Source organism: Cricetulus griseus (genome assembly GCF_003668045.3).
Source record: "Cricetulus griseus strain 17A/GY chromosome 1 unlocalized genomic scaffold, alternate assembly CriGri-PICRH-1.0 chr1_1, whole genome shotgun sequence".
Classification (NCBI taxonomy): Eukaryota; Metazoa; Chordata; class Mammalia; order Rodentia; family Cricetidae; genus Cricetulus; species Cricetulus griseus.
The window spans coordinates 151,709,073-151,726,670 of NW_023276807.1; the positions used below are offsets into that span (position 1 = coordinate 151,709,073).

Genomic DNA, 17,598 nt, shown 5'->3' on the forward strand with positions numbered 1-17,598 from the left:
ACTGAAGCCCAGACCCTGCACCATTATTTTTATGAAAATATTTTTGTATCACAAAAAATAGGATGGAACTACTCACCATCATCTACAATAGATCCAAATCCTGTGACAAACACACTTGATTTTGGTGGCAGTTTCATAGATGAATCTGGGAGGCAGACTCTCTGGACCACATTTGAAAACTCTACACGGGTAGTGAGCTGGGCTAGAGCAATGTCATTTTCATTGCTTTCTCTGTGGTAATCTTCATGGATGATAATCTTGCCAACATTTCGCTTCACTGCAGGTGGTGTGATAGTTGTACCAAAAGTAGCAATCCATTTACTTGGGTCTCTGTTTCTACAGAAAATTAAAAGATAAGATTTGTGATGGTTCCCATTACCTTCTTTTAGAAAATGTCAAAATCATATCTCTGCCCAACGTTTAGAATTAAGCACTTGGGAAATTCCTATGGTGAGAGAATGACAGTTGGTGGCACTGTGAAAAAGAGGTTTCCTATGGTTAAACCAAATTATTGCATGCAACTTATTAATTATCAATTTCCAACATTTATGTTTGTGCCTTGTTAGAGTTCTTTGAGTTCTCATCCTTTTATTTCAACGAATTGTGCAGAAACTAATTTGCTTTCTTCTAGATAATGAACATCCTAGTAAGTAAGTTCCCTCTGCACCAAAACGCCCATCCTGATTTGACAACTTACTTGTTGGCTCTTGTTTACTGTGATCTTTGTGGCTAAATGGAATGTGTCTGCTGTGCAATTCCTCATATTCACAGAGTCGTTTCTCCACCCATACCCACACCCCTTCCTGACATTCAAGGGCTAAACTGCCCTTACTGGAAGCCAGGCTCACACAGCTTTTTGCTATAGTCTGTTCAGTCCCCTGCTTACCAACTCTTCTTTCACATAGATGCTCTTTCCTCCAAGGTTATGTCACAAATTCCATCCAGCCCAATCAACTGTTACCTGCCATAATTCTTCTCCAAAATCCATTTAAAGCCTTTTAGAATTATTCATACTATGAATGATTAAACATATACAGAAACCAGAAATTATCTGGGTCAAGGGAAATTAGGTAGAAGGAAATCACAGAGGAGAACTTAAAAGAGGAATTTCCTCATTTATAAGGGATTGTCATGTTGGTGAATCATCAAGTCTTTTTTCTTTTTAAAAAGGTTTTTGTTCATATTTCCCCATGTGGAGCTATGTGTTCATAAATACAGGGGTCAGTGAAGGCAAGAAGCATCTATCTAATCTGCTGGAGCTTTGGGTTACAGACAGTTATTCCCCACTCAATATGTCTGCTGGGAAATGAAGTTGGGTCCTCTTTGAAAGTAGAATGTCTTCTTACACCAGAGCCACCTCTCCAGTCCATGAACATTATATTCTATATTATCTTCTCTGAAATCAGAGCCCTTGCTTCCTTGTTTTAGAAAAAGTATTTCTTTTGTACTTTGAGATTATAATAGAATTGCATCATTCCCCCTTCCCTGAATCATCAACTTTTGAGAGCAATAAAAAGCCATGCATTTTCAGTGTGTACTAGACTGCCGAGGGGTGACCAAACAGAACTAGGAATAGGAAGAGAGTTCTTCTCCCATCTGTTTGTGTATGTAATTACTAATGGAAAATTTGTTCAGTGTGGACACACTTGACTGGAACCTTCATTTGCTACTTAGACATTCACTACTAGAATTCTAGGGGAGATGATGACTAACATGATTCCAGGAGTTGAAGATATCACAAATAATGTGGAACAAAAAAATGGGATGGTCATCCCTTTGTGCACCATCTAAGACACACAAAAGCCCAAACACCTTGATTTGTGAATAAGGACACTAAGAGATACTCAGGTCTCGCTACATCTTGTCAAAACCTTTACCTGATTCACAGAGTAAACTTTCATGGCCATGAATGTTGGGGTTGTACTTAAACACCATTTTTAAATATTCTATTTTTATAGAAAAATTCATTTATTAAAAAAGGAAGGCTGTTTGGTTAACTTACATATTATCTCCGTAAGATCCTTTTATTCCCTTTCTAAATAGTATTTCAAGTATCCAATGACATGAATTATGGCACTCTGAGAATATAATCCTTTTTCTTTATGATCATCACCTTTTCCAGTTCTTTGAATTACTTTTATAAGTATCAAATTTCTATATTTGCCATATTAAATATCTTTCTTTGACATCATAATTGCCATTAACTTCCAAATTTCTTTGCCATCTCTCCTTTTAAGGAGTTTTTAAAGTTACTGCACTTATTCCTTCAATTACCTTTTGAATACATTCCCATTTTTACCACACTATGAAAAATTAGTTTAGGTCAATAGTAATCTTTACTACCAGATCCAATGTTTGGTCCCTATGTAGCTCTGTCCATCCACAAAAATTGCACTAGACTTAATGAAAGGAGTGTTTATGTTCATTACTAATATTAAGCTTACACTTTTAATTTTTACTTTATATAAACACTTTTACAAAAACATCAAACAAAATATTGGGAGACTATAAAGACATGAATGTGTCATAAAGTCTTTACAAGGCAGTGACTTGTGTTTGTTCATCCTGAAAACATGGTACTAGTTGCTTTGGAATTCATAGACACGCATTAGTGAGTCTCTTCATTGAAGGAGTAATATATAACTTTAAATTCATTAGGTCATTCTCATTACACCTTGTCTTCATAGAGACTGAATAAGTGTCTTGGAATCATTTTGTTTGTGCTCTTAAAAGAATGATAAAAAAGGCTCCTAGAAGCCGCAGGGAAAAGCTGCTTTAGGAGGCCACTGTGCAAGCAGAGCCCCTCCAGTCTTTTGAGATGCTCTTTATGCTGATGGTAATCCTCAAGGGAGAAAACATCAAGTGCTTCAAACTTCAGGTGGTCTAGAGAGTCTACTTATGTCTGAGTGTGGAAGCAACAACCATGAAAGCCAAGCTGAGAGCTCTGACTCTGCTATACATGACCAAAATAACATGCTATAAAGGCAGGGTGACAAGGTAGGTCTCTGCTACCCTCTATACACCTTCTGAGTCATAACTCCCATGGGGTTTCCTGGATAATACAGTGAGAATGGAGTGCTTCAAAACAGATTCCAAAGCCCCTTTTCCCTTTGTAATCAAATAATACTGAATGTTGACAGTGAGAAGTCACCAAGATTAATTAGTGGGGGATCGGAACAGAGGTGACTAACTTTTCTCCTTGAGAATGTAGAAGATAAGAATAATAGTCTTAATGGTGAATAAGCTGTAGTAGTATAGGAAAGATAGCACTAGAATCACAATGATACAAATGAAGCAGGTATGTAGAGAGCACAGATGGTGCAGACCAGAGGACATGTGGTGAGAGTGAGTTGTTTCCTTGCAATAAATCAATGTCAAGAGGTGACCAGCAAACAAAAGCTCCCCACAGCTAGGTGAACTTACTTCCAGAAACAGTGAGCTGCTGTGAGCAGCCATGTGTTGCTGATAAGTGTGGCTCCACACTGATGGCCAGCCCCTATGAGCTGTAGGCTGGCCTGCCATGGCCACTCCCCTTCCATAGCTGTTTCCCTTCCCTGGACAATTCTCTCAGTAGTAGACGAGGCTGGTAATGGCATATTTGAAGATGACATCCTTATCCCACATCCTGACAAAGAAACACATAGTAGTTTGTTCTCATGACAGTAGAGGAAAGTATCATGAGTTACTTGTATTTAGGGAATTTACCAAGAAAATCCTTTGCCTCAGTGACTCTAACCCATTCTCAGCTGTCAGTCACTTGCTTGTTACACACACGCACACACACACACACACACACACACACACACACACACACACACACACACACTTACTGATATGCTTAGGCATTTAGTTTAAAAATCAGCTTTTATATCTCTATATAAAACATATTGGCACATATTTGTAATCCCAGCATTTGAGATGCTTATAAAGGAATTTTGTTAGTCTTTGGCCAGCTGGGCCTACACAGTAAATCTCTCATAAACAAAAAATACAAATGGATAATATGAGCCAAAATTATAAAGGAGCTTAGAAATAGAAGCAAGAATAGCAACAGCTTTATTGGGTGCAGAATGGATTTCAAAGTTGGAAAGTATAGTCAGCTAGACTGAACAAATGTTCTGTCCAGGGAAGGTGGCCTTGGGCTATTACATCAAGTGTGGATGTGGTAACTTAATATCTTTTGAGGGACAGAAATGGGTTGGGGCAAGTTCACAGATCAGAAACTAATGAGAAACCTGGTAGTCTTAAATTTTGCAAGTCTCTTGAAACTTCTAAATCAAGAAATAAACAATAAACTGACCAATCAGGTGCGTCTTATATCTGATAATATATAGTTAGGCTGGGGAAAACATTCTCTATGGTGGAGTGGGTACCTGATGGGAGATATCTTTGTGGTAATCTGCCCATGGCAGCATGTAATTAAAGTACAGAAAAGGATTTTTGCTTTGTTTACCAGTCCAGATTCATTTTGCCATTTATTTTTATCAATACATAGGTTATCAACAATGTCTTGATATTCTTTAAAGATATATACACCATCCATTTTAGATGAGAAAACCCAGTCTTGGAGAGGCACACAAATTGCTGTACATCATCTAGCTAGTGAGTGGCAGCATGGGATGTAACCTTAGGAGATTCCACAACCAAGCCAATAGTACTTTACTGTTGAGAGACAGCCCAACACTGAATATAGGTAGTGATTTATCCTTCATGTGACAAGAATCGATTTATTACTGTAGATGTATTTTACTAATTTTAAATAATATTTTGTTTTTATAAAATATAAGATTAGTTTAGAAAAATTCTTACTCCCTGATATCAAATCTTCAACTGACCAAACTTCAAACCAGCCTTAAAAAAGACTTGCTAGGGTTCTTACAACACCAATAATAGGCACATGTTTTCCTACAAAACTCAAAATATAATCAGGCGTGATAGGGTGAAGCAAGGAGAAAACCTCAAAACTTAAAAAAATCCTTAAAACCTTAAAAAGTAAAAATAAAAACTTAAACTTGGTTCTTTTTGAATTATAAGACAATATTAAGAATACTTTAAGAAAATTAATATAACAGCTAAAGTATTAGACAACATGTATAATTTATAAAGGATAAAATCTCATTCATATACACTTAATATGTGGAGTATTAAAACCAAAAATGAAAGGACTAAGTATTTGATTTATGAAATTATAGAAAGAAATGGAAAATCTTGTGATCTGCACTTTTTTGTGATTCTTATCCATTCTCTTTATTAAGAAATACGCAATTAATTGTGGATTTTGGAACTTACGACTATTGAGAAGATTTCTCATCTTTTTGCTGTCAATAGCTGTAACAAAAGAATAGAAGTTAACTGACATAATAACACAGCCCCTTTCCTATGCTATTTTGTTCACATGTTCAGGAACAGTATTTGAAGTATCCATAATTCAGAAAAACATTGGAGTTTTCATAAGCAAATAATATACAACAATCCTCTGACTCAATCATTGGTTCAAATAACACAATGTCATTTGAAAATAAACTCAGAGCACATTATTTTATGGCTTTTCTTTTATAAACAAGTTAAACAATTAGGAATGAAGGAACAAGCCAGGCGTTGGTGGCGCACGCCTTTAATTCCAGCACTCTGGAGGGAGAGGCAGGCGGATCTTTGTGAGTTTGAGGCCAGCTTGGTCTTCAGAGCAAGTGCCAGGATAGGCTCCAAAGCTACCCAGAGAAACCCTGTCTCGAAAAAAAAACAAAAACAAAAACAAACAAAAAAAAGAATGACGGAACAAGGGTTAATGTCCCAATGGCTTTCTTTATGAGGCTGTAGCCAAAGTGGAAGAAGCAGTTTCCAATTTCCATCACAACAGGCTTCCACTCAGTGTCCACTGGCCATTCCCAAATAGTCAGTGATGAAGGCAGACCTTCAGGGGCCAAGCAATTTCAAGGTCCTAGTCTAAAAAGAATTGGGAATTCTGTTCATGGACCTTGCTGAATTCTCCCTGAGATTCTCTCATATTGAAGTGCCAAAGAAATTTGTGACGTGGCAGTAAGAAGAGCATGAAGCTCCTTCATTTATAACCTGTCTAAAGACCTCATCCACTCACACTCTTACCCCACAGCTCTTCACTGCAAAAAGGTAGTTGGAAACTAAGTAGTGACCCAGTGTAAGCAGACCCTGTCGTATCAGGCTTTTCTATCCCTGTGAGTAGATACAGGGCCCCTCTGGAAAGAAGGTCTTGTGATCTGTTGTTGAGTACAGTTAAAGAATTCCTCTGTGACCCTTTTCTTCACAGAAAGGTAGGTGGGGTCAGACTCCCTGTACCTTCTTTGGGAAAGAAGGATTCTAGTTGCTATGGCTTGCTTTAGAGCAGAGAGAGCAAAGTAGGGAGAGTGAGATCCGGAAAGAACTGTCCTTGGTGGTCCTTTAGATTTACTTTAGTTCAAAACTTTCCTTGCCAAACAACATACTTTGGAGTATTCGGTTCTGTTGTGAAAGTTCAAAAAGGAATGTAAGCCCCGCTCCCTAGTAGGGATTTTCCAGAGACTTTTTTTTTTTCTAATGAATGGTGTGTATACAACAGAAGAAAATACATACAAATGAATATTTGTTATCAAGCAGTCTTAGAATATGCTCATTTTGGTATCAAAATAGCCTGTATGATAAAATGCCATTGTATATATCCAAGGTCAAAAATACTTTTGAAAACTTTAAGAAATTCTATACCTTTAAAATGCAGTAAACTTTAATGGTTTATATTTTACTTTAACTATGTGATCCTGACTTAGGAATAGCTATATTGTCAGTCAAGATTTGCTCTGAGAATCCTCTTTATAGAATGATGAATACATCCTATTTTCTTTTGGAGCAAAATACTTTAACAATCAAAAATAATATGTAGTAAATAATGTGATCATCATTATTTCTAGCTACCGATGTAATATATGAAAAAATTTGACTTAAAGATGTCCATGTCACTGATCCAGACACCTAAACATGGATGTCAGTGAGGAGGCCTCCGAAGTCTATGGGGTCCCTGGTAGTGGATCAGTATTTTTCCCTGGTGTAAGAAGGGACTTTGAGAGCCCATCCCATGTGAAGGGATGCTCTCTCGGCCAGGAGACATGGGGGAGGGCCTAGGCCCAGTTCAGGATGATGTGGTGGACTTTGGGGAGCCCCGTCGAGGGCCCTACCCTGCCTGGAGAGTGGAGGGGGGATGGGGTGGGGGATAATTCAGGGGTTGGGGGAGAGGGTTGGGGGAGCGGAGAGAGAGGGAGAGGGTATTGACATGTGAAGCAAGCTTGTTCCTAATTTGAACTAATAATAATAAAAAAAAGATGTCCATGTCTTAGGGCCTTGATTAAAGTCAAGCTCCCCATCTAAAATGTTGAAAATAATGCATACCCTTTGGTGCATTTTAAAACATCCAATATAATTTGTTTAAAAATTTGGAAACTTTGCCAAAAGCTCTCATAAGTATAGAAAAAAGTGTAATTCTTCATTTTACCTCATAGTGAATTTTTATTTTAGTTTTCTTCCACACTTGTATGTTTTTATTTATTCAGTGTGTGTGTGAGAGAGCATTCACATACATCCATGCATGCACCATATACATACAGGAGTCCGAGGATGTCACAAAAGTGCCAGCTACCACAGAAATTGTGAGCTGTCATGTGGTTTCTGGGAACTGAACCTGGGTCCTTTGCAAGAACAGAAAGTGTTCTTAAGTGCTGAGTCATCTCTCCAGGCCCTTTGATAGAGATATTAGTGGTGAATTGGTAAAATGGGAAGATACATGAACCAGATTCTTATGACAAATTCAGGAGATCACAGTAAAAGAGAATTGGAAAAAATATGACAAATAATAACAAAATACTTACGTGTGAGGCTAAATGATGGTTTATTTATAGTCAAAGGCAACTGTTTGATCTTCAGACTTTGATATAACGTCCTTTCAATTTTTTTCTTGATTCGTTCAGCACTATCAGTAGATGGGTATCGAAACATGAGCACCATAAGAATGTTCACGCCCTGTTCATCTGGACTGGAACAAAAATAGAGAAATAGTTCCATCTTGGTGATCTCCAGGAATTTAAAGCAACATGGTGGATGGTATCTATGCACACGAGACTTAGTGTTACATCTAGACAGTTTGGAGAGTTTTGTGAGGTGCTCATGAAACCATACTTTATATTCACTTAAACAACTTACTTTTTAAGACATTTTGAATAAAAGTGGTCAGGTAGCTGAGGTCATTATTCCCACTGAAGTATGGCAGACAATGTGGTCCATCCATTACCCTTTGCCTCCTGAGCACAGAACTACACTGCATTTCTAGTCTCTCTTAAAGTTTACTCAAACTCTCATGAATTCTGGCTAGAGGGGTGTAGTCAGAAAAGATGCCCCTTAGTTCCAAGGTCTTGTGCTTCTCTTGTCTCAGGCAGAAATAGAAGCCTACATGGCAATGAAATACTATCATGCCCACTCTTTAGCCCCCACTTTTGATTCTTTGAATTGGCCTATGGAAATGCAATAAATATTGTATTAAAACACTAATATTTGGGTATTTTGTATTCGTGCAATAAAAAATTTTAATAGGGAGTACTTTATAAAAGTAAATAATTTGACCAATGATTCAAATATAGAAATTTATATCATGATTTAGAGATGGAAAGCCTCTTGTAAACTTTGGAAAGTGAATTGACTTAGAAAGACTGAAAAAGACTAAGTATCACTAAGAAGTTAAATATATACTTTTTCTAATTCACCTATCATCTCTATCATCCATCTATTCTCTATATTTCTATCATCTAGTTAGCTAGCTATCATCTATCTATTATCTGTCTAATCTACTTACCTATTTACCATTTCTATATCACTCTGCCATCTATCTAATTATCTATCTATAATCTATCATCTCTGTATCTATCTCTCTCTATCATATAATTATCATCTACCTATCTCAGTGTGAAATCTAGGCCATTTAAACATCATACTAAAACATAGATAGGAGCTGGTGAGATGGTAAAGGTGCTTGCTGCCAAGCCTAAGGACCTGAGTTTGATTCCTGGAATCCACATGGCATGAACAGGATAAAGAAATGTACCAAAAGACAGGTCTTAGTCCCTGATAATAATTCCATGTTAATTTATGTACATCTCACCAATGTATTAAATTTTGTCATTAAAATGACAAAAATATGTTGACATTAAAGAAAAACATTGAATAGGAAGTGACAGTGATGGTTATAGACTTAAAGAAAGGAAAATGAAAAGGCCTTACATCTGTTCTCTTTAAGGGAGCAGGTTGGTATTAGTACAATAGTGTCATGTCCTTCCCTTGCTGTATATTTATTTTCTGACCTAATAGCTGTGAGTCTCTTGTAAAACACCTTCTATCTTCCTATTGTGACTAAGAAGTCACTGAAATGGTTAGAGCATAACCCTTGTTGCTTAAATTTTATGAAATATCTTTGCTAAAATGATTCTCAGGGAGACCGAGCAGCCATGTGAATTAAATGTGCCATCTTTATGGTATTGGCCTGAAATTACAGGTCTACATACCTTATCTTGATAACATGTGACTTGATAAATCGACCCACTCCTGAAGAACGTCTAAAAATCCTAGACATCTGATAAAAAAAATAAATAAGACATGTTAATCCTGAAAAACGTATTATTTATCTATCAAGAATTTTTTGTTGACGACCAGGTTTTTAGTTGATTTTCATGATGCATATTGAGCTTCACAGAAGACTAAATCTGTGTTCAAATCCTTTCGGGACTGAACAACCTTTTCGAAATGGTCAAATTTACTGATCCTGTGTAAAATGGGGTGGTTTTGATAACTCTCTTACATTGTTAATTTAGGGGATAAAAAGGATGGATCAGTGGCTAAGAATGTTTTCACTGAAACCATAAGGATATGGATACAGATTTCAGTACCTGTGAGATAACCCAAGCTTCCTTGGTCTCCTGTAATCTCAGCTCGTGGGGGCTGCAGAGACTTGCTTCTTTAAGCTTAACCACAAAAGAAAGCACCCCTGGGTTCAGGGAGAAACCGTGGCTCAAAGGAACTGGTGAAAAGGGATATCAGAGGACACTTTAGGTGAGGTCCTCTTCTGGCGTTGTGTATTCACAGGAAGGTGTGCACTTGCACTCATAGAGACCCCCCCACACACATACACAGACAAGCACATAGAATTTTTAAGGCAAATAAATTTATATCATGCTTGATGTCTAGCAAATTATAAAATAATTTTAGTCTTAATTACCAAATGTGTTATTTTAATACATCATCCTCAGTTCTAAATAGGCCCAGCAGTCCATTTGCTACACTCTCGTAGCATGTAGTCTACCACTGATACCAGGTCTGCTGAATTTGTTCAGTGATTAGTGTATCACTTGACCATTTGAATGACTATAACAGCTCTGACAACTCACTGTGAGTCATCTCTCTGAGACAGTCAGGACTAAACATCTAATACTAGTACTGGTAATTCATTTCACCACACTTCAAATCATGAGCATGACATTCCTTAATCTTCCAGACTGAACCTGTGAAAGATTTGGGATGGTCAGAGAATGTATCTCCTGGAGTCCTGATTCCCTAAAAGGAGTCTTGCTGAAACTTACCATCAAAGAGCACTGGGATGACTATCGAAAGTCAGAAGACAGGTCTGTGTTAAATGAACCAAAGTCTACTTATAAGCTACATCTTACACCCCATCCCCAGTTACTACACCCTCTAGGAACAAGGGGTCTGTGTTCCTGATCAATACACTTTCTTCCTCTCCTTGACTCTGCAGATCTAGTGCAACACTCAGAAGAAACCTATTTTCCATGTTTCAGTATAGTGGTGTACTATTTTCATCACCTCAGAACCCTGTTATATGGTCCTTCTTATTCCTGCAGTGTTCCCCCACAGTGCAAGCAAAACTGGCATCTATAAAATAGAAAGATGGATGTATTAAACTCTTGCTTCCTGACAATATTTCCCTCATAGTAGATGCTATTATCTTTCTCCTTTGTTGGCTCCATCCTTGCTCTACAATCACTTGAGAGTCACCTCTACCTGTCTGTGGTTTTATAAAAAAGAATATGAATGTGTCAACAGATTCCATAAATGACTTCCGTGAGGTATCTATCAGTAAACAAATGGGCAAAATATATTATGATTTAAATGCATAATAGATTTTAAGTCATATGGAAAAGTGAAGTTGTTATTTTCAGAATAATAGATGGATCTAGAAAGAGTAGAATAAGAAAAATAATCTGGAGTCAGAAAGACAAATAAACACATTCTTTCTCAAATGTGAATCCTAGATTTTATGTATAAAATACCTTAAATGCATAAATGTATATATATATATATATATATATGTGTGTGTGTGTGTGTGTGTGTGTGTGTGTGTGTGTGTGTGTGTGTGTAACATAAAGTAGTAGTCAAAGTATCTGGAAAGAGGAAGGGGTTTGGGAAGGTGAGAGGGGGAATACGAGAGAAGGTATTAGAAGTGAATATGGTCAAAGTGTATGGTAAATGTGAATGAAAATTTATTTATAAAACCAAGAACTCTGTACATGAATACATACCAACAAAATATTTTTTAATTGAAAAGGTACTAGAGAGATGGTTCATAACCAAAACACCAAATATTTTTTAAAAATTTATGTGGAATTACCTAACATACAATTCAGTCAGTTTGTAGAAACTCAATGACACTAACAAATTTATGAATGAAAAATTAAAGAAAACAAGATTAGCCATTTATTTTAAGTTAAATCATCACTAGCAATGTTATTTTTTGGATTGGACCATAAAAACTTAAAAGTTGAGTTAATAGTTTGTACTAGATATCATCTTCCTTGGCTTTAATTCTAGCATTAAACAAAATATACTTGAAGTAGTGCATGTGGGCCCAAGCAGAGTCATGGCTACTCAGTTACTGTTTTGGGTTTCCAATCTTTTTCCTCTGATAAGTAACTGCACAAAGACTAAGTTCTCAAGAAAGATGAACTCCTCCTGGATACCAGGAAATGCTGCTGGAATTCTTTTTAAGGTCTATCAATGAAAATAAGGCTAGTTGTACAGGTATATTTCTACTATAAAGGTGGTTATGGACCAGTAGAGAAAGAGCATACTGATAGAACAGTACACCAGTGCACTCTCGGAAAGCTTCCTGCTGACTCCACAAGTTTCCCTCCTCAGATTTCCAAAACACTCTTTCAGACCACACAGTTAGCTGTTAGTTATACACTGACTGTGACAGGTCTCAGATTGTTCTATCCTGACATTACTTAATTTTAGTAGAAACTGGATTGACAGCACTGAAAAAGAAATGGTTCTGAACTTGAACTCAAAATACAGTTAGATAGTAATAAAACAGGCATTGATTATCAAGTGCCATTAGTAAAGTAATACAGGATAACAACTGAGAAATTGTAAAAGAGAAGCGATCCCCAAGTAGGTGCTGTTTAAGTGGTTTCTCAGATGATGAGGAATCAACAAGGTTGAGATGGTCTTCTATGTAGAAGCAACAGAATATGCAAAGAATACAAAAGAAAACCAAAGTGATCAAGGCAGACCACAGACAGAGATGGGAGTTGTTGGAGCCAAAGCATGACAGCATTTGGGAACTTGGGTGAAGAGCTTAGATTTTATTCTTAGCATATTTGGAAGTCATTAGGAACACAATACTTCATTTTCAAAAGGTCATTATGATTTCTCTGTAGATACAAGAGGGATCCTCAGTGAAAGCAGTGGTTTGAATATGTGACCATTGTTAGTATTCAGGCATCTGTGCTGGCCTGTCCATGGGTTGTGACAGGATACCCCATCAGCTGCAGTCACTAAGAGCATCACCTGTGCACCTTCACTACATCCTCTTGTAAAAGGGCCCTGCCCACCTCTCATCTTTCACTCTCCTTCTCTCCCTCTGTCTCTCTCTATCTCTGTCTCTCTCTCTGCCTCTCTCTTCTCTTCTGTCTTTCCTGTCCTCAGAGGTCGGTTTCTCCTCTCCCTTCTCCTCTTTTCCCATTCTCTTTGCTCCAACTAAAATAAATTAAAAAAACCCACCCAAGCTCTGTCCATGGCATCTTTCTTTCCAGCTCTGCATTTCTAAATTACAACTATTATTCTGGCTAGTCTAGGATGGAGATGATGGACTAGTGGTAGAAATGTGACTTGTGACTAGAATAGGCAGTGGATAATGGATAATTGCTAGAGTAGGTACTCTAGCAATGAGATAAACACAATTGTTCACTGAAAATTCAGAGTGAGAAGACACTAGAGGGAGCAGTCTTCAAGAAGGATCTTTAAATTAGATTAATCTGAGATGCCTCCAAGAGATCAAAGTAGAAATGTCAGATAGACAGTTGAATGAGGGTGAAGTTTTATCTATATAGTTCAAATGGACCTAACCTTATCTCCATGGCTCACAAGACTGACAGAGTTTCAGTATCTTGGCCAGTTTTCAATTCTAAATTTGGCCAACCAAATAAGACTGATTCTTCAAACATCCATCTTGGGGTAATCACAGGAAAATGTCCTGCTGCTTCAGTTTGCAACTTAGGAAAAAGCGTTAAGCAGGATTTAGCTGTGTCTTCCAAGGAGAAAACAAATAAGGAAGGACATTAGCCCCAGGCTGTTTGATCCCCTGAAATCAGCCATATCTGAAACCAAGTGAGTCTCTACTTTTTCCCACTAGTCTTCTTTTTATTTATCTGTATTTTAACTTACACTGATTAAATCTATTTTGCCCTGAATGTTCACTATATGTCAACATAGGAGAAAATTACACATAAACAAAAGGAGAAGCAAAGCCAGACTATCTGTCAGATGATCTAGAAGCATTGACCAATGGTGATTGATTGTTATAGTTGCTTGCCCAACAAATAATGATGTCTCTTTTCTTTCTTTAGAAATTTCTTAAGAGAAGCTGGAGAGATGGCTCAACCATTAAAAACTAAAGCTCACAACCAAAAGGACAAGAAATTTTTAAGGCATTAGATTATTTTTAAAATATGGCAGATTATGACAAAGAATTTCAGCATATAAATATTTAACAATAAATTCATAATTGTATTAACTAAAATGTACTTAGAAGTTAGATACACCAGTTCTTGTAAGTGCTAGCTGATAACACCTCACACTGTACTTTCCCACAGCCTTGTCCTTGTCTGACCTGGGAAACTTGCCCAGTGATGTCTGGGAAGTTATTATCTACCTTTTCAGGCATTACCTTTTGGTGTATGACAAACAGCCCAGCCCTACTACGTCTGCACAGAATCACCTCTGTGATGTAAACTAAGCCCCAAATCTTCCAGACAAATCAAGTTGAGCCTAGACGCTTGAAACCACATCTTTGCTTAGATTCTTCCTGTGTGCATTACTGCTGTCTAGACTTCTAAATTTTCCTGGAATTATTATCCTAAAAAATCATTTAATCAGGAGTGTCCAGTCACAGAATGTACTGATTGTAACTCAATATAGACAAGAATAAGTACTGTGGAACCAGAGAATGCTGTGCTAAGCCTCCATTCCACTGTGTCCTCTTCTTGGAAGTTCTGTTATCACATGTTCCCAATTTTTAGATAAGGCTTAGCTTGCAGTGAAGAATGTAGTCAATGAACTTCAGTGGGAAAGTGGTTTTCATAGTAATAGTTTGTGTCTCTCGTGCATTTTTTTGTATTTCAAGTGTTATATGCTTGATGTAGAAAGAAAGTGAAAGGAACCTTAAGACATCCCTCAAGCTTTATCGCTGTTTTAGAATATTTTTTAAATAACAAAAAGGGTTTCAGTGAATGTTGTTATGATACATGGCATTAAACGAATATAAAGCAAACAGCTTTAAGTGGTTAAACCAGCAATACTGAGCATGAAAACAATTATAACCTTGCTTTTTCTTTTGTTTTGAGAATATAATTTAATTACAGCATTTCTCCCTTCCCTTTCCTCCCTCTACATCTTCCTGTATATCCCTCCCTCCTATCCTTCAAATTAATGTACTTCATAAATCCATAAAGACACCATGTTCAGTCCACATAATGCTATCTGTATGTATGTTTTCAGGCTTGACCACTGGCCACTGGACAAGCAAATGCAGTGATCTTCCCTAAGAAGGAGTGCCCCTTCCATCCCCAGATTTCCACGGGTGCTTTATTTTAATCTGTCTTAACTCTACTCCAAAAAGCAGAGTATTACACAGTGGTCAAACAGAGAAGTCCATGGAAAACCCAATCACTGTGTAGCTCTGAGATTGCAGGGAATCTATAGACAGAGAGGTGCTAAGAACATTCACTAGCTTTAATATTTCTACTGAGGATCATGACATAAGGCATTGATTTAATTGTTCATAAATTATTCTATATAGTCATAATGCTGTATTTATCCTATCTCTTGGCTACTAATGAAACATAATGTATTATAATGATAATGAAACCACAAAGAGCAAATGGGAAAAGGTTATTTTCAATACATATATATTTTCAATATAGGTTTATATATACATGGACAACATCATTAGCAAACATTGACAGGAAAGAAATGCACACAGCAGATAACTATTGAAAAACTTAATTAATAAACAGAGAAATGAGAATTAAATCCTCAATGAGATAGAGACTGACAGCATGGTGAATTTGAATAGTCAAATTGTTAAATTTTGAGAAGGTTATAGATCAGCATTTCCCATTGATCTTACCATTCTCTCAATCTGATGACTTCTCTCTATAAACTCTCTTGATGATCTCGTTCCATAATTTTCTTTGTATTTGATGTTTGTGACTTGAAAAGAGGCAAGGTAGTAGAATGACTTATCATCTGTAAGGCAAGGAGAATGGATGATCCTGGGTTACACATACTAGGTTCTTTGCCCCCCCCCCCCGCTAAGTCTATTTCCATCTAGAGCAAAATCCCTGCTAAGTCTATTTCCATGTAGATGTATATGCATATCAAAACTTTAATACAGTTAGAAATTTAACATATAATGAAAAGTCAATATCAAATGAAATCCTAAAGTCACATTTTAGTCCCTCAGAGAACTGCTAACATAGGTTTATCATGCACAGGGTGTTGATGATGCAATTGCCTGAGCCTTAAAAATGCTATGTCTTCATAAGTCCCACTACCACCAGCAATCTAGTTTATGCTTGTGTCATTGAGAACAGTATCTACAGCCTTCTTATGAGCATCCCTGCCTCTTCTCCCATCATTCTCCACATAGTAGCCAGCGTCAAGATTTGTCCTCAAGATTACCAATTATGCAATATCACTAGCCCACCTGAAGCCTTTCCATTTTGCATTACCATAGGAAGGAGTCCCAACTCTTTTACTTTGACACACCACTTCCTTACTTGTGTGGAATCTGTCTTCTTTTTTATCTTCTTTTCTGCATACTAAGAATTTGTGTTTCAGTAACAGCAAAAGTGTGTTTTTCTATAGTTGGTATCCCCTCGAGATTTTGCTTCTACTATTGCTTTCTCTGAAAATCTCTTTCATAGGGTGTTCCCTACTATCTTCTTCCTGTTCTTGACATTGCCTCTTTTCAAGAAGATAGTTGGAGTGTCCACACTGAGCTAGCAGCCACACCGAACAGTTATACTGTACTTTGAAGGGCTCCTACTAAAAGGATGTCAGGCTCTGGAGGGGAAATTTGGACTACTTTTCATTCAAAGAGGAAGAAAAATTCTGATGATATTAGCAAAAGGAACACAATACCTTAAGAGCCTGAACTTTTTTTTTATAAAGTACTGAATTAAGGACTAGCTGTTTTCATATTCTGTACTTTCTTAATAGGTGTACAATATTTTATATTAAAAATTCCCATTTTAATTTACAGTTTCATTTCAAAACAGTTTCTAGATTAAAAATTATATCAAAGACACCTGGAATGAGCAAGAATTCCATTTATAAGAGAATAAACATATTCTAACACTAATACCTACAAGTGCTTGACAGTATTATTTGGTTCATTTTTTCTGTTTAAATTGTTGTTAATCTGGTTAAGATAGATTACTACCACAGTTTTGTACCTTCTTTTGTTGTTTATGAATTAATCCTAAGAATTTTTTAAGACATGGTCTCTCTATCTAGCCCTGGCTGTCCGAGAACTCACTCTGTAGACCAGGCTGGCCTTAAACTCACAGAGATCCACCTGTCTCTGCCTCCAGAGTTATGGGATTAAAGGTGTGCACCACAATGCCCAGCTATTATTTTGTTTCTTAAAAATACAGTTTAAAGTCGAAAAAGATGCATCAACAATTACTTTTTAACCTAAATAATCTATACTCCATTTGATTGTATTTATGATTTCATTTTTAAGATCATGAGTGGATGAATGAATCAATAATTATCAAGCAGATTTGTTTTGGAGCAGATACCAAATTCTAATCAATCACCTTTTACATGTAATATCATAATGGACCCATATTATATCTCTATGCATATCTTCATAAGATTTCATAACTGAGTTCTTGTATAGGAGGTTCTATTATTTATTTCAATGACAGGTATTTTTTCAGTGATGTCTATATAATTCAATACATTTTAATATATTATAATATCAAAAAATAAAAAGGTAATTTAAAATCAATAAAATAATGTAAAATCCTT

At 36.6% G+C, this 17,598-nt stretch overlaps 1 protein-coding gene across 2 annotated transcripts in view; it reads right to left on the minus strand.

Moving 5' to 3' along the window:
* Positions 1-17,598, minus strand: part of Tmprss11f (transmembrane serine protease 11F) — a 79,401-nt gene that overhangs the window by 5,446 nt on the left and 56,357 nt on the right. For both annotated transcript variants that reach the window (XM_027390987.2, XM_027390988.2), the window contains exons 4-9: positions 15,689-15,807; positions 9,552-9,619; positions 7,869-8,032; positions 5,290-5,328; positions 3,424-3,625; positions 77-336 (exon numbers count right to left, since the gene is read on the minus strand). In XM_027390987.2, the coding sequence (XP_027246788.1) occupies positions 77-336; positions 3,424-3,625; positions 5,290-5,328; positions 7,869-8,032; positions 9,552-9,619; positions 15,689-15,807 (852 nt within the window). The remainder of the gene's footprint in view (positions 1-76; positions 337-3,423; positions 3,626-5,289; positions 5,329-7,868; positions 8,033-9,551; positions 9,620-15,688; positions 15,808-17,598) is intronic.